The following is a 27539-nucleotide window of genomic DNA, read 5'->3' as shown; positions in this document are numbered from 1 at the left end:
GTAAATAGGCTGGGCAGAAAAAGTAGGTCTCTGTTAGGCAGAAGTTGGAAAAGGAACCTGGAAGTGTTTTGAGGAGAAACCAAAGGACCAAGCACACTGATTGTGTTTGGGCAGTGAGATGTCTTACAAAGCAGATGGCTTTGCATCCTCCTAGACTTGCCCTCTGAGGCATAGTTAATACTTGCATACTCCCAAAGAAATGGTGTTTTTAAGAGAGAAGTGTTTGTTTGCTGGATGCTGAGCTGTGGGCACAGGTTTTACTGTCCTGTTCTGTTGTTAACAGGATGGGCTGTGCAAAAGAGCTGCCCAGTGCACCTGAGCCCAGGGAGATTCCCTACAAAGGTGTGCAGGGTTGAAGTAACCACAGGTCAGCCACAAATGGATGCCCCCTCTGCCAGTCCCACAGCAAGTACCAGGTCCAGCAGGGGCTGGACACAGTGACTGACCAGTCTGCTGTGGTGTGATGGCACAGCACAGGGCCAGCTCCTGACAAAATGAAAACCCCCATCTTAGGATCATTTCCTGTTGTAGTGGGACATGCATAGGTTAGCAACGGATGGACAAATATGCTGGGGCCTCCCTCTTCCCAAAAAACCTTAGCACAGTTTTTCCAAGGGTATCCTTTAGCTTTCATTCCAGCCTTTCTCCTTTTGCAGGTCCCCTGCCATGCCAGCAAGGCAGCTATTTAATCTGGGACCAGCCATCCCACAGACACAGCAAACCAGTTGGTAGAAACCACTTGAGCACTCCTGGTTCAGCAAATCTCCTTCACTAATAACTGCAGTGATCTAGCAGGCCCTGCAAGGCATCCTGGCCTTCCAAGAAAAAGCCAGGCCAGGAGGGCAGGAATACGTGTTTCTAGGATAAGCCAAAGACTGATATTATCCACATACAAAGCATTTGTTAACCACCAGCTGGGATCTCGATTACGCTGTCACTTTGCTGCATCTTAATGCACTTGTGCTGATGTTCCCTGTGCTGTACATTTGGAATAAGTTGGTAAAACCCAATGAGTCTGCAAGAGCTGGTAGAAGGGCTGGCTGAGAGCTCAGTGTCAGGGCCAACGGCACCCACTTGAAAGAGGAAATTGGGAAGAGCCAGGGGTACCCTGGGCTGGCCATGATGAAGTGGTAAGACACCCACCAACTTAACTGTGGCAGTGGGGAGCTGCTGAATGGGTGCACCTGCCGGCTGGACGGCAGCGACAAAGGCTAATTAAAACACAGCTAATTACGCGTTATGGGAGGGAGGAAACACGGCTGCAAAGGCATAATTTGATGAACGGGAGCTTGGTTAATTAAGGGCAATTTATGGTGAATAAGGATGGTAATAAAGCGAGCGGAGCAGCGGCGCTCGCCGCGCGTTAACGGAGAGGGGGAGCGCCTGCCTCGGGCGGGGGCGGGACCCCTCACGGATCCCGCGGGGGGCGATGATGATGGTGATGGGCCGGCGGCGCGGGGCCATGAGCCGGGCGGAGGCCGAGCCCTGCTCCCGGGCGCTGGCGCAGGCCCGTGTTTACCTGGGGCAGCTGCGGGGCCGCGTGGGCCCGGCGGGGCCTGAGGGCGGCGGGCGCCGCGATTACCTGGTGGAGGCGGCGCGGCAGCTGCGGCTGGCGCTGGAGCGGGACGTCAGCGAGGACTACGAGGAGGCCTTCAACCACTACCAGAACGGCGTGGACGTGCTGCTCCGCGGCGTGCAGGGTGTGTGCGACCTCCCGGGGACCGGGGCATCCCTCCGGGGACACCAGCCAGGGGACCGGGGCATTGACATCCCGTGAGGGGCCAAGGTATCCCTGCAGGGAGAATGAGAAGGGGACGGGGAAATCCCGGTAGGGACTGTATCGAGGGCACTGGGGCATCTGTCAGGGAGTGCATCCCTACCGGAGAAGGGCAGAGGGCTGGGGCATCCCCCTGGGGGCTGAGGCCAGTCCTTCGGGGCCGAGCCAGGCCCCTCACTGCCACCCTTTGCACCGACCGCAGTTGACCCCAACAAGGAGCGTCGGGAGGCCGTGAAGCGGAAGATCACGCAGTACCTGCGGCGCGCCGAGGAGATCTTCAATTGCCACCTGCAGCGGGCGGCGGGGGGCGGCAGCACGGCCGCCACGGTGAGGGCTGTGAGGGGAGCGGGGCAGCACCACTGCCACGGTGAGGGCTGTGAGGGGAGCGGGGCAGCACCACTGCCACGGTGAGGGCTGTGAGGGGAGCGGGGCAGCACCACTGCCACGGTGAGGGGAGCGGGGCAGCGCGGCCGCCACGGTGAGGGCTGTGAGGGGAGCGGGGCAGCGCGGCCGCCACGGTGAGGGCTGTGAGGGGAGCGGGGCCGAGGTGGGATGGCGGCGTCCTGTGACACTGGGACACGCGGATAGAGCAGCCCCAGCCTTGTCTGCCTCTGCCGAATGCCACGCTGAGATGGTGTAGAGAAAACGGCAGGCACATGGAGCTGCCGAGTGTCCTGGCTGCCGGTGGCTGTAAGGGAGCTGGCAGCTCTTCGCCCTGCCTGGATCAAGGAGCCGAGGGGGGCCCAGGCTGCCCAGGGTGCTTCCAGGACCCCACCCTCCAAAGCGTGTGTGCTTGGCTTGCTGCCACCACAGTGGGTATGGACATTTTTGTGGAGACTGAAGCCACTGCAGGGAACCAACCTGTCAAATGTTAGAAATGTCCTTTTCCCCATCTGTCGTCTTTTCCATCTGTATGGAAGCCAAAGACAATGGCTGCTTTCTGCGTTGTGGGAAGGAAGTGGTTAAAGAAGGGAAAGGGGAGTGAGGCAGGGCAAGGTCAGAACCTACTGGGAAGAATGCAGGGAGAAAGACAACTACCTTCCACACAGATCCCCTTAATGGTGAAACAGTCCAGGTCTAGCTTCAAATTTTGGTGTGATTTTTACCTCTGCTGCAAGTGCAGTCTTTCCCCAGAAAATTTAAAAATCCAGGGGTTGGCCAAGAAAATTGTCCAGCTGATGTTAGAAATGAATTGTGGCCATTGGAGTGTTTTCTTTACATGTTGACCAGCCGGGCAGTATTGCTGCCTCCTCTGGAAAATGCAGGGGCTTTTTTCACCCACTGTAATGGACAACAGCATTTCTAGGTCCTACATCTTCTCTCACCACCTTGCAGGGCTACAGCAGCCTGCGCTTCCGGCCCATCAGGACCCTGAGCTCAGCAGTGGAGAACCTGAGACGCTGCAAGGTTGTGGGAGTGATTGATAAGGTAATCACTTGACCTGGACGTGGGGGTGAGGCTGGGGCTGGGCCAAAGGGGGGGTCCTAGCAGCTGGAATGGGGGTGCCAGCCCTCAGCATATCCATCAAGCGATGCTGGGGTATCCATCCACACCATTCCCACCCAGAAAAATTCATAGGAGAGGACTCAAGACCCCTTAAGGAGTTGATTGGGCAATCTGTTAATGTTCCCATTGCTTTTGCTTACCAGACCTCCTAAGATATTTACGAGGAGATTTATGCACCTCGTTCTTTCCCACATATAGAATTGTGTTTAATGCCCAGGTGCCACAATGGTGGAGTCCTGTGGATAATCTAGACTTCAGCAAAAGCTGAACTATCCAGATGAATAAACTAATTATCTTGGAGTGAAGATGCCAGGCTTACTGTGTCCACACACACATGGCACATTGCTCTCCACTGCTGTTCACACTTCGCAGTTTGTCAGGACTGATGTGATCATTATCTTGGAGTGAAGATGCCAGGCTTACTGTGTCCACACACGCGGCACATTGCTCTCCACTGCTGTTCACACATCGCAGTTTGTCAGGACTGATGTGATTCTCCTGTCCTCCAGTTTGAGCCCAAAAAGGGCACTGTGAAACCCTTCAGTGTGAAGGAAGTAAAACTGGCACGGGAGTTGGCATGCCACCATGGCATGCCACCTCTTGGTTTAATTAATTTCCTTCTTCTTGGCTGCATGGCTGTCTCCTTGCCAATAACCTGTGTTTTGCCTTTCAAAAGTAGGGGTCTGAGCCTCACGAAACTTCCAGTTGGGTGGGAGTTTGTTTCACTTCCAGAGTTGAGACCTTTGGGTCATTGCTATAGGCTGTGTGTTGTGTCACCACTTCTGACAGTGCTGTGTATAATGTCCAGGTGCAGATTGTCCAGGATCCAGCCACTGGTGAGACCTTCATACTCAAGGTGGGTGTGTTCAGTTTCATCTGCTTGCTTCTCCCTCTCAGGCTGGGGCCACCTTGTCCAAGCTGATGAGCAGGTGAGAGGATAACAAATAGCAGCTCTCAAAGGCTGGACAAAGTTCATGGTTCAAAAATCTTCTTTTGGCTGCCTCAGCCATCCTCTGTGATCAGAAGGGAAATGGTTCCCCTTGGTCATCTGTTTCTCTGGCTTGTAACACTTCAAGCCAGTGCTAAACTGGGTCAACCCCCGAAGCAGGTTGTGAAGTGTGCTCAGTACAAGTCTTAGGGTATTTTTCAGTGCCCTTGGAACTAATAATGAGGTACTTAATTAACTGGACAAGGAGGATCTGGCATGAGAGAGAGAAGCATAATTTCCAGGGGAGGAGGAGAAAGGGTTGGGGTGGCAGGTTCCTCCCTGAAGGGAGCAGGGTGGTTGCAAAGGGGTCAGTGCTCTGGAGCAGCTGTGCCCTCTGGGTGCCACAGTGCAGATGGGGAGTGCCCTACCTTGGCAGAGCTGTGCCCAGCACTGCCTTGTCACAGCTGGCTGCTGGGGACAGACAGAGCTGTATGAGCCACAAGTTTGTGTAGATGGGGACTCCATCATGGGTGACCTGGGAGCAGCCACGGGGCTTGGCAGAAGGCACACTCCCTTCTGCCTGGCCTCCAGCCCTGCCAGGTGCTAGGCTGCACAGAATCCCAATCCCTACTGTGCTGTACCACCCATCTCCCTGTGCCTCCCCAGAGCCTCCCCAAGTCCCACGTTGAGACCCGTCAGCGACAGACCATCATCCCTCACGGGGTCCCCTTCATGGTCAAGCTGTTGTGCTACTATGTGAGTGAGGACTCCATCTTCCTCCATCTGGAGCACGTGCAGGGTGAGTGAGGACAGCCTTGCCTTCCATCTGTGAAGCATCCTGGTTTATCCCAAACTGTCCTTTCTTCAAAACCCAAAGTACGTTTCTCCTCCTGTTTTGGGACTGGTTTTATAGTGATAATGTAAGCTGTCTTCTTCATAGAAGGGTGGTGGCTACCCGGGCCTGGAGACTTAGTGAGCAGAGGAGTTCAGCTGTGAATTGCAGAGGTTTGATAAGAACTGGCTGGGCATGTAACCTAGAAATGGGCCTATGGAGACCTACAAGGAGAAAGAGGTTGTCTGTGTGTGGCTGTGTTATATGGAACCCAGCCTCAGTCTTTAGAGAGATGAGCCACCTCGCCTCATGGGAGGGAGTGGTCATGCCTTTAGGTAACAAAATTGATGTGATTCAGCATCTTGGAAAGGAAAACCTCTTCATTTTACTGGCATTATCTGACCATAACAGGAAGGTGATGGAGAAGGAGAAGGAAGTGAGGTAGTTCACCTGAATGTTGTAAAACAAAACCATCTTTTGACAAGACCTTTATAAAACTTTTTTTTTTTTTTTTTGGTTACAAAAGGTCACACTGGATTTTGAGATCATACCAAAGAGAGGAGATGGAAAATTAGGGCATAAGGGGCATAGACCATACTGGTCTGGTGGGGTTTGGGTACATCAAGAAGGCATACTTGAGGTTGTCCCAGATCCTGGTTAAGAAGTATGACAAGGTGGAAGCTTCTCCCATGGAACTTATTTACTCTGCTGGTTGAATGGATGTGTAGGGAGCAGCAGCTGGAGTCCAGTAATGACAAAAGGAGGCTGACATGGAGAACAGGCTCAACTCCTTGTGCATTACCATAGGATGAGTTTACTGAAAGAAGCCAGCACTGAATGTAGTGAGGCTGGGAAGCCCTGGCAACATGCTGTGGGCTCCAGGGTTTGCTGCTCTGTTTCCTTGCTGACCCATGGCCTCATGCCATGCTGTGGGAGCTCTCTGGAATTTCTGTCACACAGGAAGGAAAGGCTTTCAGGGGGAAGTGGAGATGGCAGTGGGATCAGGAGCATTTGTGAATATGTGGCTTGTCTGTGACATGGTAGTGGCAGAGGTGGGATCAAAGAGACTGTGTAGAATGGGGAGAGGTACTGGGACTTAGGTGTGCCAGGTCCTGGGGAAGCTGGGGCATTGTGCATGGTGTGCTTGTAGGGCAGGGTTGCATTCTGCATGGACTTGAGCTTTGCTGCTGGGGAGATTAATGATGCTCCATCACAGCCCCACTGTGTGAGCCTTGGCCTGGCCTGAATGGGGGAACCAGGGATAATTTCTGCCTCATCACTTGTTCTCCTTTCTGCTTTCCAGGGGGGACACTGTGGTCTCACCTCCGCTCCAAGTACTGTGTGCAGCAGGACTGTGCTGATTCAAACACCATTCAAGCCTTCCAGGACCATGGCACAGAGGATGGTGTGGGAAACTCCCAAGGTGGCAGCCAAGTGTCCCTCCTCCCTTGGACAGGCAGTGGCCTCCCAGGCTCTGTGAACTACCAAGTGTTGGGAAGCACTGATGCCTCAGTCCCCCAGGAGCAGTCCCCTGGCCCCACAGACTCTGGCTCAGGGAACCACTGCCAGCTTCTCCTGGCTCCTGCTGGTGGCAGTGGGGCTGCACCCGGAGGACAGGATCTGAGTGTGACACAGACTGTATCTGGTGTTGTGGACCATTTTCCAGCAGCATCAGCCAAATGCCCTGGCCATCTTGCCAGCCAGGGCCTGGTTGTCTACCCATGGAATGATCTAACCAGCAGCACAGGCTGCATATCTGAGAGAACAGCCTCCCAGCAAGGCCCCAGGCTTCCCCAGGGGCTTGTCCCTGTTCCAAAGACTGTGAGAGGGGGCCAGCCAGGGGCAGGGCAACTGCCAGCTCAGAAAGTGTCTGAGGCCTCGCAGGCTCAGCCCCTCCTGACCCAGGGTGAGAGGCAGCTTCCTGCAGGAGTTGCCCTGTCCAGCTCTGGCAAACCCAGTGTGCCTGACCCAGCCATGTGGGAGCCTTCTTGGAGAGCAAGCCTGACCTGTGGCTGCCTCAGCAAACAGCCAGCATCAGGACAATGCAGGGCTTTGGCTTCCCACGGGCACAACCGGAGAGCGTGGGCTGTAAAGGAAGAGCAGGTGCAGCTGTGGGCAGCAGAAATCCTCCTGGCCTTAGAGGGACTTCACCAACAGGGTATATTGTGCCGGGACCTCAACCCCAGGAACCTGCTGCTTGATACAGCTGGTAGGTAATGCCCTTTGCTGCTGCCCCAAGGAGGAGGAAATGGGTCTCCCAGCTGGGAGACTGCTGCTTGCCCCATTTCCAGAAAATGTGGACTTTCTTGTGTTTGCTTTGGAGGAGGGTGGGAGTCTGGGAAGGTTTGGTATTTCTGAAATTGGAAGTGTGATCTCACTTAGGTTTTCCAAGTAATTCTTACAAGAGATGGCTCTGCAGCAGGAGAGTCAAGGGGCATAGCCACAGAAATGCATTGCCCCTGCTCCCGTGTGGGGGTTGGCTGCCTGGGAAATCCCAGCCTGGGGAAGCTGAGACCAGCTGAACTGTGCTTGAGGTTAGTGGGGCTAGTGGGTTAGTTTTCCCCTGCTTATAGTAACTGCCTGCTGGGGATGTTCTGGAGCTGTCCCATCCCTCTGAGCCATGGGTCTTGCTGTCAGTGCAAGTCCCCACTCAGCTGGCAACATCTGGGACAAATTGGAGAGCTACAAATTGCTTAAGGAAAGAAAAATGCAGAGAGTTTTGCAAGGAGAAAGCTAACCTTCTCCCCCCCTTTCCCTTTAAAACCTGCTTCTTTCCTCACCACAGCCTGCACTGAGATCTGTGAGCTTGGAGCCTGCCTAAGCAGTCTCACCTGTTGGGCACCTGGGGCAAGCACTGGGAGGCCAGCAGAGGGGTGTGGTGCCAGGGGATGCTCAGTTCCTCTGTGTTCAGGGCGTTACAGGGCCCCAGTGCCCTGGCTGATCCCAGTGGCAGGGATATGGCTTGGCCTCATGCTACGACCAAAGTGCCCAGTCTTTCCCAACCTTCCAGCTTCTGACTTGGTGCTGCTCTCTCTGCAGGTCATGTCCGTCTCACCTTCTTTGGCCAGTGGACAGAGGTGGAGCCCCAGTACTGCAGCCAGGCACGGGAAGAGCTGTACAGTGCCCCAGGTGAGGGATGTATCCCCTGGCTTCTCCAGCTCTCTGCCCAGTGGCTCCAATTGGACAGAGGGGGCTCCTGCAGGCAGTGAAATGTGCCCAGTACAGTGTAGTCACTGGTGCCCCCTGCCTCCAGCTCCAACCCCTCTCTTTCTCTTTCTGCAGAAGTGGGGGGGATCATGGAGCCCACTGAAGCAGCTGACTGCTGGAGCTTTGGCTCTCTCTTGTATGAGTTGCTGACAGGAGTGGTAAGAGGCTGAGGAGCTGTGCAAGGAGGGCAGGGGAGGAGGAGGCTTAGGGGCTGCCTGCTGTGTAGGGCTGGGAGGAAGCCTTGCCCTGCTGGCACCTCAGTTCTTGGCCAGGTTCCTTTAGACCTATGATTGCCAGTGCCTGTGCATGGTCTCTGGGTGTTAAGAACCCTGGCTTTTAAATGCTGCTGTGTAGGGCTGGGGTTATGTGGCAGTGATGATTCAATGGTGCTCCAGCTCTCCTTGGTGCCTCTGCTTACCATCACCCTCTGCCTCCTGCAGCCACTCTCCCAAAACCATCCATCAGGGATTCAGCCTCACACCCAGCTGCATCTGCCAGAGGGCCTCAGCCTGGCTGCTACATCACTGCTCACCGAGGTGAGGGGTTTGGGTGGATGGGAGGGAGAATGGGATTAGAGGTTGGGGAGGGGCAGGGTCCAGCCTGGGTACCATTTCCAGTGTCCCCATCTCCCCATCCTCCTGTCCCATTGCTTTTCTCTGCAGCTCCTGCAGTACAATCCAAAACGCCGCTTGGGCTCTGGAGGAGGTGGCATAACAAAGCTGAAGTCTCACTCCTTCTTCAGCACAGTCCCGTGGAACAAGCTGGTGGGCTAGGCAGGCTGTCCTTCCCCCAGGGAGCTGGGCCCTGGGCTGCTTCCCTGGCACTTGTGGCCGCAGTGGCACTGGCAGCACTGTCTGCTGGGGAAGGCTTGCCTCAAGGGCTGCTCTGAGGTGGGGCACACACGAGGTTCTGCAGCCTTACCTGTCCTTCTGTCTCTGCTTCTGTTCGTTGCCATCTCCAAAGAGGAGGTGTCAGGCTGGGCCTGTCTTCTCTAGGTCCTCCCTGGGGGGAAAAGGAACCTGGATACCCACCTCCAGGAAGTGGTGGTGTTCCCCTTCTTGGGGCATCTCTTCCTCAGCTCAGCACCCTGCCCTGGAACTCCCTCCCTGTGTTTTTTATCTCTGCTGCTACCACAGTGACCCCCCTGCTCTGTTACTTTTTGTGGCTTTCAAATGCAGCCCCTCTGGGCTCTGCTGGCTGGAGCCCAAGCCTGCTGTCTCTGCCCCTCCCTGACTGCATGTTTGTGTGTGGGTCATCCCTGCTGCAGGGGTGACACAAGAAGGAGCCCTCTGCTCTCCTCCCCTTTGCCCTCTGAAAAAAAATAAACTACTCAATATCACTTAGAGAAGTGTCCTTTTGTTTCTGAGCTGCATCAGCGAGGTGTAGGCCAAGCCTGCTCAGTGACAGAGCCCCAGATCTGTTTCTGAAACCTGCCTGGGCGCCCTGGGTTGGTGCCACCCCAGCCATCAGCACCCTGCAGCCAAACCCCAGAAGGTGACAGTGAGTGCTTGGCCTTGTGTCCTTGTGCTGCTGCCTGCCTCACACCCTCAGGTCTGCACAGCTGTGTGCCTGCAGCTCAGACGTGGGAGAAATGCCTGGGTTTTCTTCCAGCCTTTTGTCATTGTTAGGTGTTGTGGCTCCAGCCATCCACACCCGGTGCACCTTCCCGCGGGCAGGACAGCAGCCCTGCCAACCGTGCTTTGAGCACAGCCATCCCTGCTGCCTCACACCGTGAGGGTTTGAAGGGGGGAACCTGGGAGAGCCAGCACAGAGGGAAGGAGGCCACATGTACGTGGATTCTGGATTAAAAAGTACAAACACGTGTGTCTGCTGACAGCCCAAGGTGGAGGCTGCCGTGCTCAGTGGTGCACATCAAAGCCACAGGCTGAAGGATGAGCTCGCAATGGCAGCGGTGCAGTTCTGACCCTCCTCTCCCAGCACCCCGTCACACTTCTCACTTACCTTCCCTAGTAAGGGATTACTGGTACAAGCCACACCTCTCTGTGGCTCGCTGGTTCCAGCTCCTGCTTGCCCGCAGCCGCAGACACCCTCCCAGGCAGCAGCAGGAGTGCTCGTCCAGCAGAGGGAAGCAGAGCTCTGGAGAAACTCATCTCCTACACCAGCAAAGGTACAGACACCTCGACTGCTGTGCAGGGAGCTGACCACTAATGCCACAGAGGGCCAGAGAGCAGGAGCAGCTGAGCCTGGAGCTTTTCCTCTCCATGGCAGCCCGCAGTGGCTGAACCCTCCAGCTGCAGCCTTGCACTCCCGTCCACCAGCCTCTAGTCCCGTGATTGAGGGGAGATTCAGGAGGAAGGACCCTGTGTCCAAAGGCACAGCATGGCATCTCACAATTCAGAGCCACGGGTGTCACCCAAGGGAGTCAAAGGGAAGTTTCAAGCACTATTCTCACAGCAAGCCTTGACAGGGCAGATTAAATAAAGCAGTTTGCATAATTTTAAGAGTTTGACTGAAGAGACCCTTCCTGTTTGGTTCAAAGACCTCACTTATTGCAGCTCCAGACAGAAAAAAGGCTTCCCCAGGCTCATGTACAAAGTCAAGCTGGACACCCTGTATCCTAAACCAGCACAGAGGTTGAGTGTAAGCAGCATTTTTTAATCAAAACCTTCTCTTTCACTCAACTTATTTGTGCAAGAATTTAGACTCTCTACCCTTCCCAGAACAAGGAAGGGTTTTTTCCTTTCCCTAACCTACCAGGGCCAGGCAAAGAAGCTGACTCTGCACTCTGTTTTTGTCCCTAGCTGCCAGGAAAATGCAGGCAGCAGTACCAGGAACTGCCTTCCCTCCATTCGTTTGGCAGCTGTGAGTGCAGTCATTTTCTGTTAGAAGGGGCTGCCCTCTTCAGCTGTAGCTGGGAAGGGTAAACCATCTCTCAAGTTGATGTCAGAGCTGGGAAAACCCTGCCATGATCTAGGAATAATTTGGTGTTGTCCCAAGGACAGCTTCTTAGGGAAACATCCAGTACCACAGACAGCTTACACTGTTTCTTGCTCTTGCTTCCTTTCTCCCTCTGCAACAGCTTTTCCACACTTGCATGAATTACAACTCTCCCCGTTGCAGCAGTAAAAATTCAACTTCTGAAAAACTGTATGAGCCTGTCCCAGGTCTCCCTCTTGGCCATCATGCCCTTTAGCTAACACTGAGAATTCCTCACCATCTGCAATCGTTCTGTTGTTAGAAAAGGATTTCCAGCCCTAAAAACCTCCTCTGTGCTGGGAAGAGCCAATTCCTTGGCAGAGACTTTGAGGACAGCAGTGTTCACAGGCACAGAAGACTCAATTTAGTACCACCTCAGATGGGCTCAGCTCCCATTGCCCCTTTTCTCTCACCACCAGATAACAGGACTCTTGCACTGCACTCAGGATGCCACTGATGCCAGAGTCCTCGCCCACTCAAACACACCCCACCTTGCAGTCGTTGCACAGTTTTATTTCATTTAAAATCCGCTGTGTTAAATATTTTTGTTACAAGTTCTGTGTAGGGGGTAAGAGTAATAGACTCCGCAGGCACTAGCAACCCCCTCACCCCTCAATTCATGTGTGCGCTATCAGATTAAGAACTGCCCCCCTCCCCCCAAAACCAGCACCCGTGGGCTGGGATATACATGACAGTGAAAGGCCTGGCCCCCCAGCTGTGCTGGAGCAGCCAAGCCCCCGCACGCAGGAAGCCAGCAGGCAGACCCACCGCCAGTGAGCTGTGTGCCAAGGGCAGCTGCTGGGGGCTGCTTCTCACCCCCGTGTCGGGCATGTGATGGTGAAAGGGTTGTCCCCAGGAACGGTGCCACCTCCACAGAGGTCACGGGCTCTGCCCACCCCAACAAGAACGTTCACGCCACACTGACTGGGCTGGTGAAAGACAATCGCCAAGGGAAAGTACAGGAGCTGCCACCCCGTGCTACTGTCTGTGGAGGGAGTGTAACTAGGGCACTGCCAGAAGCATGACACCTACCTCAAGCCCTGCTCTGACCAAAACTTTTCCTGCAAGTGGCCTCGGGGTCAGACCACCCTTGCAAGGCAGATGAGTGTGAAATATTTTCAAGCAAAACATGGACAGGACAGTAGCCTTTCCTCTCCTCTCCTCTCCCTCCCAGGAACCTTAGTGCTAGGCAGTAAAGCTGAACCTGCCATGGAGGGGCAGGGAAGGGTACCCTAGCACAGCAGCAGCAAGCAGTTTCCAGTGGTATAGGACAAGCTAGAGGTGACAGTTTGGTGCTGCGAGGGAGAGGATGCCACACAGATGGCTCTGGAAAGGCAGTGCCATTCAGTGGCTGGCCCACTGCACGGCAAGTTCTTGTGAGATACTAAACCTTCATTAAACAAAAGAGGAAAGGAGGTAGGAGCTATCCCCGTAATTCCCTCTGGGACAGCTCCAATCACAGCGGAGGGAGAAAGACTGGAATGACCCCTGCCAGTTCCCGAATGCCCTGCATCGTCCCTGCTGGTGCTGCGGCCCTGTCCTGGGTGGGTGGTGTGGGGGTGTGGCTGCCCTACAGGTCGAGCAGCAGCACGCGGGGATCCTCCACCGCTGCCTTGATCTTGCGCAGGAAGGTCACGGCCTCTCTGCCGTCGATGAGCCGGTGGTCGTAGGTCAGCGCCACGTACATCATAGGCCGCACCTCGATCTGAGGAGGGACAGGGGACAGAGAGCTCAGTGCTCCTGCCTGCATGGCCCCCTCCATCAGTTCAGGGAAGACCTGGCTTTTTCCCACCCTGAATCCTGCATTCAGGCCCTCCTGGATGTGTCCTGCCTGGCAAAATTATCTACCCATACACCCAGGCTGGGTCCATGCCACATACAAGATAAGGGCCCTTCCTGGAACCACTCCCTATCACAAAGGCTATAACCTCCTCCTTCCCACACCTAAGCAGATTATAACCAGTTTGCCCACTTACAGACAGGACAAAGTCCCCTCCACAGCTCAGGCAAGTACCAGGGCCAGCAAAGGTGCCCTATACCCATTAGTCTCTGCTCCTTCTTCACACTGAAGTGTTTCAGAAGTGACACCAAGCCCTTAGAAAAAGGTCCCCAGTCTGCTAAGCCCCGTCCTTTGTTCCATAAAACCTCCTGTGCAGGTCCACCTACCTTGCCTCCCACAGCCACAGGCCTGTCAAAGATGGCATGCATGCCTAAGATGGCAGACTGGGGTGGGTTAATGATAGGTGTTCCAAAGAGTGACCCAAAAACCCCACCATTGCTGATTGTGAAAGTGCCGCCATCCATGTCCTCAATGGCCAGTTCATTCTTCCGTGCCTAGAAATAAAAATAAGGTCTTAGAAAGCCACACAGATCACAGAGATCAAAGAACGAGGGTTTGGACATCCACTCTCTCCAGGAATAAATACTGATTGCAAGAGCTTTGCTTATTGATTTGTTCAGCTGAAAACCAGCACAAATTGCTCAAAACTGCATCCTGTCTTTAGAGCGAACACCTAGTGGCTTTGGGGAAGGATTCTCTGGCCTTTGCTTCCAACTCCTGCTTCTGCAGGAGACAGACACAGGGACTTCTACCCCAGGGCAGTTCAGCCTTGGCCTCTAAAGACAAAGGTGAAGGTATACCATGTCACTAATGCACAGATTGTAGTCTTCTGGATGGGCAACAAGTAGAGCTGTCCTAGAAGGCAAAGACACAGCCAAACATGTAACTGGATCACTCCCCACAGCACAGCTCAGTGTGTCAGAGGTCAGAGATGACGACACAGAGACCAGATCAATACATGCCGATCCAGCATTTTCAAATCTTTCCATTCCCCCCAACCCTCCTCAGAAAACTTTCCTTACCTTCTCCCCCAACTCGTAGATAGCACGCTCTATGTCAGCAAAGTTCATGTTTTCTACATTCCTAACCACAGGGACCACCAAACCCTGGGGAGAAGCAAAGTCCGTGAATAGCAAATTCAGTGCAGTGACACACAGATAGCTGTCATGCGGCAGGAATCTGGACACAGCCCCAGAGAGCTCCTGCCTCCCCCTCAGCCCACAGCAGCTGGTTGGCAGAGCTGCCTCACACCCTGGTAGCCTGACAGGAAACCTGGCATGACACACATCAAAGGCTGACACCTTAAATTGAGCCATCATCTTTGCCTTTGCTAGCCTATCTCATGAAATCAACCAAGCCTGTCTGGAGCCAGATCCACATTGATAAATTCCCAGGTGAGGCACTGGGAGATTTCAGCTGGCACCTCTTTCTCTCACCTCTTTTTGCTGGGCCTCCCCTTGACTTTGGGAGAAGACAGTGACAGAACTTTAGTCCTTTTGAAACCTCTGCTTCATAGCAGAATCTTCTAATCAAGAAGGTAATTCACTAATTCAACATCTGTAACTCCATCCCATACTCTCCCTGGACAGAAATATCTCTGTGGAACAGCACAGCAAAGTTAGCCAGAGGACAGGACGTTCAAAGCTTTTACTGCCTATGTCATGGATTCATGACAAGAAAGGGCTTCCCTAACCTGGCCTTACTCATTAACAACTGAGATCTATATTGACCCTATTAGCAGATCTCTTATTAAGATGAATATAGTGGCAGAATACTCTTGGTCCTCCACCTTCTCTCAAAACCTATCTCAGCAGTCCATAAAGCAGCAGGTTCTCTATAAATGATTCTCATTTTTGGAATCAGTCTTATCAGTTAATTTCTGCTGCAGCAGAGCACAAAGCTGAGCTGGCTCAAAGTATATGATCATCCCATAGGAAAGGCTGTGGGAAGCATGGACAAAGCATCCAAGGCACCTACCCGGGGAGTTGCTACAGCAACACTGATGTCCACATAGTCCCTGTACACAATCTCTTTGGTCGTGTCATCAATCACTAGAAAGAGAAAAAACTTGTGTTACATATGCAGAACCTAAGATCAAGGGTCTGACAGTTGAAAAAATCATAACGACTTGCTCATGTCCAGCTTAAACATAACTCCAGAGAAGAATGATTCCTTGCTGTACCTGTGGGTGAGGCACCAGGACAGACAGAAAGAAAATAGTCCACACAGCTCAGTTCTGCTCAGTTATTCTCCCCTTGGTTATTCTGTTCTTCTGTGTTTCAGCAAGCACCTCTGACATGCCCAGGAACTGCACTGTGCCTACAGCAGTCACCTGTACACCAACCAGCAGGCTCTGCCCTCTGCAAGCTGCATATGCAAGGCCCCAGCCCCACTCCTGGTCATCCCTTCCTAATTGAGTCCCTCTTGGCAAGCTGTCCTCTACCTATGTAAGTGGCTTTAGCAAAATCAGCAGCAGCATGCAGGGCTGTCCCCATGTTTTCTGTGCATTTGACTTGCTGCTCCAAGCTACTACTCCTGCCATGGACTTGGCCATTGGCTTTCCCCCATGCTGTCATGTTCCCTAGATAGGCAAGTCACCAGCAAGGGTCACCACTCACCTGCATTCACAACAGGCTGGTCCTGCAGAGCAAAGGCTGCAGCTTTCACAAAAGCTGACATGAAACCTAACTTCAAGTTGTGCTTTTTCAGAAAGGTATCCTTGTGTACAGCTCTCATCTCCCGGATGTTGCTGCGAAACACATGATAACACACACTGGTGAACAGGGAATCCAAGAAAACACCCTTCCCTCACTCTGCAACAGACTTCAGTGCCAGCCCCAAGGATGCAAATCTGCACCACCAATGGGAAACCTCCAGTCTGCTGCAAAAGCCTTCATGTGTGATATAAACAGGGCTCTAAGGTTCCTGCCAAAGGATCAAACAGAAACTGGTCCTGGACCACAAGCTCCACAGCCAAGGTAAACCTGCAAGGACCACACTGCCAAGAACAGAAGCAAGATGTGGCATGGTATATTTCCTGCTTAGGCCCGATGTTGCCACCTATTCTCTGGAGACAACAGTGCTCATACCAGTGTGGCACCACAGACAGCAAATGCAGGTGTGGCTGGACTGACAGAGAAGGGTGAAAAACCAAGATGTGGCAAAAGCAGTAAACATGCAGGAAATAAAATCAAAGTGATCAAAGGAAAAGACCTCAACCACTCTGCACATTCAGCACCAGACAGCACAACACCACTTTTGTACCCAACTCTCTGGCTTTGTAAATTGAGTGAATATGAAAGGAATTTTCCCAGGAGCTATGGTAGTGGGTGCCAGTCCACCCATAGCTCTTGACCAGAAAAGTCACGTTTTCCCACTGTTTCTATTAATCAAAATTGAGGCCATTTACAAAACATCAACCAAGCTGCAGCTACAAGCTCTGTCTATTCTAGCCTAACATCAGATGCCGTGGAATTGCATGGTTCATCCCTTCCCCCTTCAGAGACCTTCAGAGTTTCACCAAGGAGCAGGATTTTCTGTGGTTTGGAGTGTTTGTTTTCCTGTGTCTAACCTTGTTTAGAGTTAGGATTACTGCCCAAAGACATTAGTGCCTCCCAAGACACAAGGGCTGCAGCAATGAGGATACAACTTGCTATGCAACTGCCTCATTAAGGGCTCCTCCTTTCAGACACTGACCCCCGTGGGAAGCAAGAGGCCCCAGCACAGGTCTTCACAAATCAACTTCACAGTAATCAATCCAAACCACATTAGCAGATGCAACGAGAGCCCCAGGCCGGCGTAAAGCGACACCTCAATGAGCCTCTGAGAGGAGATAAAGCTGCAGCACTTCCCTCCAATCAAGACTATTTTGTCAGCCTTATTGTTCTGAGACCCAAATATTTACATGTTTTGTCTTAAGGAGTAGCATAGGATTTCACAAGGCAATTTGATTTGGGCACAATTTCCCCTTAATGCACTGTAACATAAGCTGCCCACCCTCCAAAGACATTAGTGTGCTCAGTCCATGCAAGCACTTGAGTCAGGAGCACCCCACCTGCTTGAGAGGATGGGGAAGGGTGCTGGTCTGTCTCTAGAAAGCTGTACCATCTGACAGCAAAGGCCTTGGGCCTAAGCAATGCTCACCTGAAAGGCTGATGAGCCCTGAAGAACCAACTCACTGCAAGTTAAACACCTCCAAAAGCAGTAACCTGGTGGAGTGGCAGAAAGCAGATGCTACATCTTGCTGTCTTCTAACAGCCACTATACGCAAGTGATCCTAGTCCCTTCTGCTCTTCTGCTCAACATTTACCAGTCTTCCACCAAAAAGCCCACAGAAGAGGAGTCAGAGACTCTCCCTATTACAAGCAGCAGGTGACTCCCAAGGAATGACAGGTCATTAGGAAGCTATGTACCCCCTCATACCACAACACCAATGTGGTCTTGAAGAAGCTCCGCAGACTACAGTACATACTTAAGAAAGAGGGCCCAAAAGACATGCTGCCAGTCTCTTCAAAGAAAACCTGCAAGGTTTTGACTGCTGTTTAAAGATTACTCTCTTAATCTGTTTCTGCTCATAAAAGGAAAAAGAGGTTTACTCCTCACCTCATATCAATCTCATTGAAAGTGGTCAGCATGGCACAAGTATTCTGAGCCTCTTTCAGCCGCTGAGCAATACGCTGACGCATCCTATTCATTTTCACCTGCAAATTAAAAAGGTATAAGCAGAAGCTGCCTAAAGCTCATCCAAGGGCAACATGCACAAGAAACCCAAAAGGCCCTCCTCTTGCCATCTGACTGACTAGATGCCTAGGGCCAAGGTTTTCACTCTGGATCAGGACCACAATGGGCTGAGGTGTTTATTTCAGTGCTCAGCTCAATGCACAGTTCATTTGAAAAGCAGTGCTGAAATGCATCACAGTGTAGCTACTTCTGACCTCTGCATTCCTCAAGACCTCCAAGCATGCATAGCTTTCCATGTGGCTAATGTGAGAAGAGCAAGACTGCTAAGAAAGCAGGTTGCTTGACCATGCTCTCTTAAGAATGCAAAAGGCAGTTTCAGCAGCCTCAACCCTCTGCTGAGGGCTTGTGGACAAACCAAGATCACACTGAGTCCTTCTGTCCTGAGTCAGCAGAGCTCAAGACAAGAGTTTTCCCTAGAAAAGACCCGTGCCAGATTGGTCCAGGCTCTTTCTCCACACCACTTGTAAGTGGTTCCCTCATGCAGAGAGTTTTCCCACCTGTCACAGCTCTACTGAGCTGGGTGTGTACAGGTGGATATGGACACATCCGGCAAGCTCAAGCCAGAACAAATTATCACCTAGCAACAGAAGTGCTGGCAAGGTCCCCGTTGCCACAGCTTACCCTATGCTCTGATCTGGCACCTTTGGTGGGCACTGCCTCCCCAGGAGGGGCTGCCGCTGGGGCTGCAGCCGGCTTCACAGCAGACACTGAAGGTAAAAAACACATCCGTCAAAAACAGAAGCCAGGTAGAAAAAGCCCTGAGGCAGAAAGCACATTTGAGCTCCTTGCTTAAGTGACACAGTATGGAAGCAGCCTTGCTGGAAAGGTTCCAGGCATAGCTGAGCAATCCAGTCTGGAGCAAGCAAGGCAATACTGTGGAAGGCCTTCACCATAAATGCCTCTGTTTGATGTCTTTGACCTTATACACTCTGCCCCAAAGCAGAGACTCGAGGAGAGGAACAAATGGCTGTTGCCTCACCTGGCTTGCTGTCGATGGGCTGAGTTGACACAGGCGGCACTGGTGGCATTGTAGTGGGGATTGGTGCTGCAGCAGGGGGGGGAGCAGGCGCAGCTACAGGTTCAGGGGCTGCAGGAGGAGGAGGGGCTGCTGCTGGTTTAGCCTTGGCAGGAGCAGCTGAAAGACAAGGAAGAACCAGGGTAAGGGCACCAGCTTTCACTGGCAGAGATCTGTGAGTCCAACCAACCGAACAGAAGTAAACCCTCAGGCAGAGTGCCCTTATGCTCTCAGCACTGCTGAGCTGACAGAAGTCACCACAAGAGAATGCCACTGTAGAGTGTTTTACCATCAACACCCTTGACCTCCTCATTGGAGGAGGCTGGCTACTACAGAGAAGAGAGCACAGAAGGGAGTGAGGGGAATTTTCAACTAGTTATAGCTAGGAGCTCAGTCTCCTCCAGAGGGAACAAAAGAGAAGATCCCCCTCAGAAAGACTAAAATGATGCTTTTCTAATGGACAACAGGAGTATTTTCTTCCCATTACAAAGGCAGATGGAGAATTATTTAACCTCTCTCAGGATCCCTCTAAATGCTTTGCTAAATACTAAAAAGCATTTTATTCTAAATGCTTAAATCTTCAGAAAAAACCTGGTAGAAACACAAAGGCCTGTGCAAGTTATACATGCCTGACTTACCTCCAGTTTTCCTGAGTTTGAATAGAGGTGTCCCCCCTTCCACTTTGCCGCCATCGGGTACCAGAAGGGCTTCAATCACACCAGCTGCTGGGGCTGGAACTTGCACTGATGTCTGAAAAAAAAGAAAATCAGTGAAATTCTCCCAAGCATCAGCTGGAGACCAAGTGCCCAAGAGAAGATGCCAATATGTGCAGATACACACTGTAATTTGGCACAGCCAGCAGCTATGTCTCACACTATTTGCACCAGTTTTCACACCTTCCACTGGGATTTTGTGCCAATAGTTAGAAGCTTTGGAGATGCTGGCAGCGTAATGTATAGCCTGATCTCCAGGGTAGAGTCAAGAAGTGACCCACTGCCAGCATCTTCCCGACAGCAAAGCTAGAAACGGAACTCAGAAGAGAATTCAGCAACAACTTCAAGGCTTAACAGTCCTTTCAGGGGTGATAAACTTAAAGCCTAAATTACACGATATGAAGACAACCTATGGCTTGCAGATTTCTCCTTTGTTTAAGCACAAACAGGTTTCAAAACTCAAAGCACTCAAATTGGAAGAGGAGTAAAATTACAGCTCCAATAATCAACAACACCTGTGATGATTAAATCAAATGGATGAGTAAGGGTTATCAAGAATTCTCACTTAAGGCACAGCAAGTTTGATACTAGATGAGAAAAGCTTTTCTCCATAAAGAGAGCAGGAGACACAGTCAGGGCCTGCAGGCTCTAGGAGCTCTTAGCAGGAGGGAAGCCACACAGGGTACCTGCTACAGAACTAGAAAAAGTTTTGATCCAGAAACTCCTACCTTGTCTGTTTCAATCTCACACACCACTTCATCTTCCGCCACTGTGTCTCCAACAGCTGAATGACAGATATGAAGACCACTGTGAGGAGGGAGGTTGCTCTGGCCTCCCCTCTTTACCCACAGCAGTTTCCCACACTAACCCATAACTTCTTCATCCCACTTCTCCACAACTTCTAAAGAAAAGACTAGCTCAAGCAATCTACTCCACAGTTAAGAGTCTGATCCCAGCCTAGACATCTCCCTTCATCCAACACTATCCCTGACAGAGAAGTGATGAGGCAGTAACTGCAATTCTTAACCCCTTAGGATAGCTGCAATTCAATGCCTCATTTGTCATAGACTGAAAGGCACAGAGCAGGATGTCAGCCAGTGAAACTGTAATGCATCCCCAAGGTGTCCAACACAGCAGTAACAACGATAAGAATTTCAGGGAAGAGGCAACTGCTTACCTTTCTCCCACCTGACATCTCCTTCTGTGACTGACTCTGCAAAGGCTGGTGTGTTCACCGTAACCACGTCATCCCCTGTGGGAGAGACAAACAGACTTGACTGCTTTCAGAGCTAAAAATGTAAGGTATTGCCTCATTCTTGTCGTCACAACTCTGCTAAAGGAGGTAGGCCATTGGACATCAACTGCTGTCCGTCTCCTCGCTTCAACATTGATTAACATTTAAACACCAGAGAAATTCACATTTGACTGAAATTTTGACAGGAATGCCAGACAAAATCTTTATGGCCCTGAGGATATAAACCCTGAGCCATCCATGCAGGCAGGACAGCAGTGAGCCTTGACAAGGATGGAAGGTAGCTCTTGGCAGACAGCAAGAGGTAGCAAAAGAAGCATCACGCCGACTCCTGCCTTTTTACTTACTGTGTACCGCGGTGGTTCTGAAGTAGCGCACAGCGAAGACACTGGAGCTATTTACTCTGCAGAAAGAGAGAAGAGTATGAACACAGAAGAACTCTGCAGGCTGCCAGCTCCAAGCTCAAGTACAGAATTTACACTTGCTTAACTGATATGAAAGGCTTGGCTGTTCTGATGTATTTGATCCAAAGGACTCCTATTTACTGTTCAAGCTGTAACAATCCAGTAAGAAAGGAAGCATTGCATCCTACCATCATCAGTGCTCTCAGAAACTCAGGGAGAACTGATAGGTATGGAATTTCCATTTAGACACACAACCCAACAGAACCTTCATAGTTTACATACTGATCAAAGGGTGACCTGGCCAGCCCAAATAATGCCCAAGACTAGGGCAGCAACAATTTTTTTACCTCCAGATTAGGACTGTCATCTCCACAGAAGTTGTTAAGATTGCTCAAAAAAAAAAAAAAAAAAAAAAAAAAAAGAAAAGCACCATAAATTGCCTATGGCAATACATCCAAAAACCAGCTACTTTCCTCCACCATGTTTCTTCACAGGGAGCTGGCAATCCCAAGCATTCCTAAGGATGATTTTTATATCTACTGACATCACATTTGGAAAACTGAAACAAATGTGCTTTAGCATTTCCTCTAGCAAAGGCTACTTTGTACAAACAAAGGACTTCAAAGTATTTCAGGCTTTTATGCATCTACTCTTATTGGTTATTTTCCCAAATACATTTTTATAAGACCACCTCATTAGTGCAAATCCCAACATATGAACAACAGCTCTGGGAATGACCCCACTTTGCTGACAGAAAATCTACCAGGAGACCATCATAGAGCAGACACCACCTCTAGTCAGATAATCAAAGAGTAAAAATCCATTATTTCTGGTTTCCTCATCCCTGTCCCTTCCCTGTCTCAGTATCCGGTTGCAGACAAAGCTTGTTTTCAGTTTCCAACCTGCAAAACCTAGATTTTTTTAGGGCTATCACCATACTGCTACAATTTTACAAGGATTTCATGACAGCCAACCATATTCTGTTCCTCAGACCTCAAATCTTATCATGGTTAGAGCAGCCCCAGTCTCCCCACATGGCAGTTTTCCTGTGGGTACTTACACAAGCTTCCTGCTGTTTGGGTAAGCCAGTCCCTGGCTCCCAGACACACCTGTGAATGAGAAAGGAGTTATATTATCCAGCTGTCTAGCCCTCAGGTAGCCTCATCAGATAAAAGAAGGCAGAAACTGTTGCCCACCCTGAAAGAAGTTTGGGACCAAATGGGGAATATATCCATGCAGAGACACCTCAGTGCCATCAAACGGGGCCAGAGCTTGCTAAGAACAGTGGTTTTGCCTTCATCTAGATTTATAGGGATGGGGAAAACAGTTACAGCTTGACAACAAAGCTAACAAGGGTAACTTTGAAAAGGGCAAACAAAGCAGCAGCTACCCTTCAGAGCAAAACCAGGAAAGAGCTATGAGGAACCTCCAGAACTGCTGTGTTATCCACACCCATGCGAAGGATGGAGCAAGGTATCAGCCCTGTAAGAGGCACCCCAGAAAGCCTCACAGTTGCAGAGACAGCCAAAGAGGAAAGAAAGGACTGATAAAAGGGTGTAGGGCAGAGTGATGAACCACCACCACCCCTCTTCTCTGCCCACTCCCTGCCCAGAGAAAATTATTTTCCAAAACTCACAATAGGGAAATACTTGCACAACTTCCCAGTTTCAGATACCCCACTGTCCCCTTCCCACACTGCTCACATGCCCTGACACTGCATTTTTTATTATGAACTGGACTCCTGTCCTTTGTCACTTACAGGGCACTGGGCAGTTTTCCAGACTGATCTTAAAGAGAGTTAGCATAGTAATTGAAGGACATAATTATCTCAATTACACAATGCCAGAGGGAAGAACCATTTCCCCACTTGATTTTTTAAAAAAGCAGCACAATTTCTACAGTACAGCTAGAAAAAACAGAGCTGTAAGGAAAAACAGTTTAAGCATTGAAGCAGAGTTCACAGGCACACTAGATCTAACATGTCACTTAATATCCATCCATCATTTTCAAAGGAGTTTATCACCATAGAGCTAGGGCTCTGCAACAGCATGTGCTTTGAGAAGTGCAATGCCTGAAATACACTGTGCTGCTGCTGTGAAATCTTCACCAGAGCCAAATGGATCAGGCAGCATGTACATCAGGCAAGGGAGGCACTCCCATGGAAACTTAGCCCATTCCACTGCTTCTTCCCTACCTGACTGACAGAAATAAACCCCAATTAGACCTATTACCAACCTCCATAACCAGCTCTGTTCTTTCTAGGTAGCCTGAAATGAAATAAAAGTGTAAGACTCACCAGACAGAGGGCATCTTGCCAGAGTACAGTTTCCCTGTCAGAGAGAAAAGGATGTATCAGTACTGCAAGAAGACAATCCCATCCTAGAAGGACTTTGGTTTTTCCCTGAGATCTGAATCAGACACGGGACCCACCATTCCCATGCTCCAGTCTGCAGACATTCCACCTTCCCCTGTGCTAGAGCAGGAGAACACCTGTGCCCTTCTTTATCCTTTGTCTCCTCCCAGGGTGCTTTATGATGCAGTGATGTTAAATTTGGTGCTTGCATTTTCCAGTTCTGGATCCAGAAGTTTTGACCTTCTCATGCACACTTTCCTCTTTAAGAAGGAACAGATTTCCAATAGAATTTGCTATGAATGAGAAGGTAAAGGGTAGCTACTGGATATGATGATAAAACATCCCAAGATGTTCACTCCTACAGTCATGAATGCAGCTTCTAGAGGTTTTAAATTTTTTTTCTAAAGCTATGGAGCCTTTGAACTCCAGAAGACCAGAATTCCTTCCAGTGGCAAAATTTCTACTGCTGTCAGTTAGTCAGGAATTCCACATTCTTTGATGTTTCACTTCATACCTGTGTAATCATTGACTGCACTCCTAGCTCAGCATAACAACGCTCAAAAGTAGAACACATTTAAAAATATTCCAATTAGTTCCCCCTACTGTTATTACATATTTGTCTCACATCAAACCTGCAGGATTGGAGAAGATAAGAACTCTTTAAAAGCAATTAGAAAATAGCACCATAGCCATGATGGAAATACACTTGACTGGTTTAGAATGACAGCAAGAGCTCAAAGCACCCTTATCCAGCAGCTAAGGTAAAAGCTAGATTTCCTTCACACCTTCAGCATCTGAAGTTTGCATACAAGCCCTGATTTCAGCTTCAGCAAAGCAAGTAGGACAGGATGTAACTGACCTTAAATATCAAAATAATTTGAGGAGTTGTGTGGCAAGACAACAGAGACCAAGGACCAACAATATATTTAAGCTGGGCACACCATCTACAGGCCTGAGTGCTGCAGCCTATAAAAGCACATTCTATGAACACTTTGTATCAAAACTACTAACAGGCCTGGAATCAAGCCCCCCCTTTGGTGGTTTAATTACCCAAGCTCATAATGGATTTGACTTGTTGGATATTAACACAGACACAACTCAGTGATCAATGGGCAATTCAACAGGGTTATGATTAGCTGTGCCAAGGGTGCAGGCAGCCAGTCTGACTTGCTGCTAAGCTCCAGCCCAACACCATGCAGCCACCCTGCTTGCCACTTCACGGCAGGGATCAATGATCCTGAACCAACAGTTCTGCAAAACCGGCTTCTGGCAGAGCCTGCTGGAGCCCCTGCCGCGGGTCAGGCTGGGGAAGGGAAGGCAGGAAGCACTGTGCAGACTTTGTAGAGTCATCTGGAACGCTACAATGCCTAATCTTGGTGCAGCACTGGCCCCTGCTAGTTCAGATCTGGTTTGTGTAGAGCCAGCTCTAAGCCAGGATCAGTAAGACAAACTCCAACTTAACTCCACTGGGTCAGCTCTCTAGAGCACCACAATCCTCAGCACTTTGTATTGATCAATTTTTCCCACTTTCTGTAGTGTCCCAGATAGCATGGAGTCAATCATAAATTGAGTATCAAGTGACCTGAGTTCCCCTCTATCCATTAATGTTTCCCTGGGTGCTTTATTAAAAAAAGTGCATTCCTAGCATGCCAGACAATAAATTGTTAAGAAAGGAACAGTCTCAGAGTGATGCAAAACCAGACAATTTTATTTGCTGAGGACCAGTTTACTGTGGAGTTAAAATGGAAAGTTTAAAGGTCTATCCTAAAATAATTGCTGTGAAAAAACATTTGCAGCTCTCTTCCACCAGTGGTGTCAAGTCTGTGTTCTACAACTGCAGCAAAATTAAGGAAAAAATTTATATCATTCTACTCTTTTCCTTTAAGGTTAAGAAATTAGGAGAAGAGCTTCATGTGAGGAGGAAGCCATTAACAAAAGATACTGTGATTTCTCTGGCTTACGTTCTGCAGAACTGCTGTGTGTCTATCTCCTAATCACAGTACCTCAGATGAACAAGCAGCTTCAGGAGACACTGGACAGGGCTGCTTCCTGTTCCCTTTTTTCCCTGAAGGAATCGTTCTGATTGCACCTCTTCCTGGATCACATGGCTAAATTTGCCCTCTGCCTTCTGTTGGAGCTTTTTCAGTGAGAATGGAAATATTTCAGTCTTGCTACGTGGCATTAGCACTTTGGGTCAGTTTAAAAAGACAGCCTTCACTTGGGGAAAGAAGTCTTGGTCGAATTAGCCAGTGACTCATGTACCAAGTGATTAATATTTCCCTCTCGTTTCACATGACTTCTCAGAATTGCTTTTATAACTGTTATTACGTCAAAGTGACCCTGGCATGCACCGTCCCAGGCCACACCTTTCAAGGAGCCATCACCTTCCAGCAGGTCACTGCACACTGAAACAGAGGATGGAACACATCAGCTAAAGCAACAGCCTGTATACCAACAGTGAGGGACCAGTTCAGGTAAGGAATCTATGAACTTGACAGTACAGCTCATTTCAACAGAGGCAAACCAGAAGGCCAGTGCTGGGCAGCTCCAACAACAGGCAAAGCAGCAACTGGTTCTCCAGCCATGGCTTCTTGAGAGCAAAGCAGCTGCTGCTTCCACAAGGATGAGCACAAACCCCTGCTACACGTGGAAACCCCAGTGCTGGGCTTTCATGGGTATCAAAACAATGACATGCTGCATGGGAGTACATAACTGTGCCAAGATGGGCTGGAGATAACAATGCTGAGTGGTGGACACTGTTAACAAGACAACAGCCTCAGAACTCCTCCAGCATGAGGGGAGCATCAAACAGGGAAGAAAAAGTTCTTTACAAACTCCTGCCCAGATAAACAGGATTTGATTCTCCAAGCATTTTATGCAGCTCCTGATCAAACCTATCTTTTCCAGACTAGCTCTTCTCTGGACTTCTTCACGTGGCCTTCAAGGTCTGCCTGCCCCTGCCCTGACTCTTACATGCTACAGGCTATTGATGCACATTCATGGTTTCTACTTGATATGAATTCAGGACCTTTTCTTCTTTTACAGACAGTCAAAATCCAGTCAACCTTTCCTCACCCTCACCGACTCCACTATTCTCCCTTTCAATCCTCCACTTCTGAATTTCGTACATCTACTGTTCTCACTTCTGCCATCAGAGGTTTGCCAAGTTCTGGAATTTCTTTCTATCTCTCCAAAAATCCTGTATTACATCATAATCAAAATTTACTTCCCATATCGTTGTTAAAATGGAAATCAAACTACTACTATAATTTTTCGAGTCCATTTAACAGGTTAACTAGCATTCAGCCTAAAACCTCCTGATTTTCACACTAGTATTGTAAAACGTTTGAATATTCCATCTGACTTCTTCCTATTCTTTACAATCGCACTGAGAGCTGACAAAGGTTACATATTGCTAAAATACCACTTTAATAAGCTTGTTTAAACTGCATTATGAACAATTTTTCTCTACATATATGTATAACAAACTCTAACTATACAGTTACTTGTAAGTTGTTCATAATGCAGTATAAGCACGCATTTATAAACACAAAGGTGTCATTACATTACAAACAGCTGTCAACACTTGCCCGCCTACATTTACAGGATGTCTAAAATCAAGTCTCATGCTGAAGGCTCCAGCTGGTGGCTGGAAGAGAAGCGATCCTTCTCATGCCGTAGGTATGCACACACACGTGTGTGCGCATGAAGCTGTGCGTGTCTGCTGTTCAAATGCAGTACGTGTGAGCAGGGCACGGGAGCCAGCCGGCCAAGGACAGCCGCAGGGTTAAGCGGTTACCGGGCGCTGTCAGCCCACGCTGCAGGCAGCGGAGGTGACCGCGGTCTGCCGCGGTTCAATGCCCGCCCCGGGGGCCAGCACGGATCGGAACACCGAGCCGCACACCGCCCTGCAGCCGGTCCTGCACCGGCGCACCCCGGCCGGGGGCTCTCTGCCGGCGCGGGCCGGTGGCTGCCGGCAGCGAGGGCCGCAGGTGCCGCAGCCACGGACAGGCGGGCCGGCGGAGCCCGAGCGCG

The 27539-nt window shown here is 50.3% G+C and overlaps 2 protein-coding genes across 2 annotated transcripts in view; one reads left to right on the top strand and one right to left on the bottom strand.

Annotated features, from left to right (window-relative positions):
* Nucleotides 1-1449: 1449 nt before the first annotated feature.
* On the top strand, nucleotides 1450-12210 carry RPS6KL1 (ribosomal protein S6 kinase like 1). Its single transcript, XM_039705167.1, has 10 exons — nucleotides 1450-1700; nucleotides 1980-2104; nucleotides 3113-3205; nucleotides 4092-4139; nucleotides 4878-5010; nucleotides 6347-7252; nucleotides 8083-8172; nucleotides 8326-8408; nucleotides 8691-8786; nucleotides 8913-12210. Exons 1-10 carry the CDS (start codon nucleotides 1463-1465, stop codon nucleotides 9021-9023), a joined length of 1923 nt encoding a protein of 640 aa, XP_039561101.1. The 5' UTR covers nucleotides 1450-1462; the 3' UTR covers nucleotides 9024-12210.
* DLST (dihydrolipoamide S-succinyltransferase) overlaps nucleotides 11680-27539 on the bottom strand; it is a 16121-nt gene continuing 261 nt past the window's right edge. Inside the window, exons 2-15 of the mRNA XM_039705171.1 lie at nucleotides 23448-23486; nucleotides 22212-22260; nucleotides 21095-21150; nucleotides 20673-20747; nucleotides 20224-20279; nucleotides 19421-19532; nucleotides 18747-18902; nucleotides 18389-18474; nucleotides 17630-17727; nucleotides 15646-15776; nucleotides 15005-15078; nucleotides 14050-14133; nucleotides 13354-13521; nucleotides 11680-12892 (exon numbers count right to left, since the gene is read on the bottom strand). Coding sequence (XP_039561105.1) covers nucleotides 12758-12892; nucleotides 13354-13521; nucleotides 14050-14133; nucleotides 15005-15078; nucleotides 15646-15776; nucleotides 17630-17727; nucleotides 18389-18474; nucleotides 18747-18902; nucleotides 19421-19532; nucleotides 20224-20279; nucleotides 20673-20747; nucleotides 21095-21150; nucleotides 22212-22260; nucleotides 23448-23486 — 1319 coding nt within the window. The 3' untranslated portion in view covers nucleotides 11680-12757. The remainder of the gene's footprint in view (nucleotides 12893-13353; nucleotides 13522-14049; nucleotides 14134-15004; nucleotides 15079-15645; nucleotides 15777-17629; nucleotides 17728-18388; nucleotides 18475-18746; nucleotides 18903-19420; nucleotides 19533-20223; nucleotides 20280-20672; nucleotides 20748-21094; nucleotides 21151-22211; nucleotides 22261-23447; nucleotides 23487-27539) is intronic.

Source organism: Passer montanus, unplaced genomic scaffold (genome assembly GCF_014805655.1).
Source record: "Passer montanus isolate IOZ18808 unplaced genomic scaffold, ASM1480565v1 scaffold18, whole genome shotgun sequence".
Taxonomy (NCBI): Eukaryota; Metazoa; Chordata; class Aves; order Passeriformes; family Passeridae; genus Passer; species Passer montanus.
This window is presented reverse-complemented; position numbering and strand designations above follow the sequence as displayed.

Coding starts and splice junctions, on each gene's coding strand:
- RPS6KL1 (XM_039705167.1), top strand. CDS start 1,463: ATGAGCCGGGCGGAGGCCGAGCCCTGCTCCCGGGCGCTGGCGCAGGCC. Junction 3,206..4,091: donor TTGTGGGAGTGATTGATAAG/GTAATCACTTGA, acceptor TATAATGTCCAG/GTGCAGATTGTCCAGGATCC. Junction 8,409..8,690: donor ATGAGTTGCTGACAGGAGTG/GTAAGAGGCTGA, acceptor TGCCTCCTGCAG/CCACTCTCCCAAAACCATCC.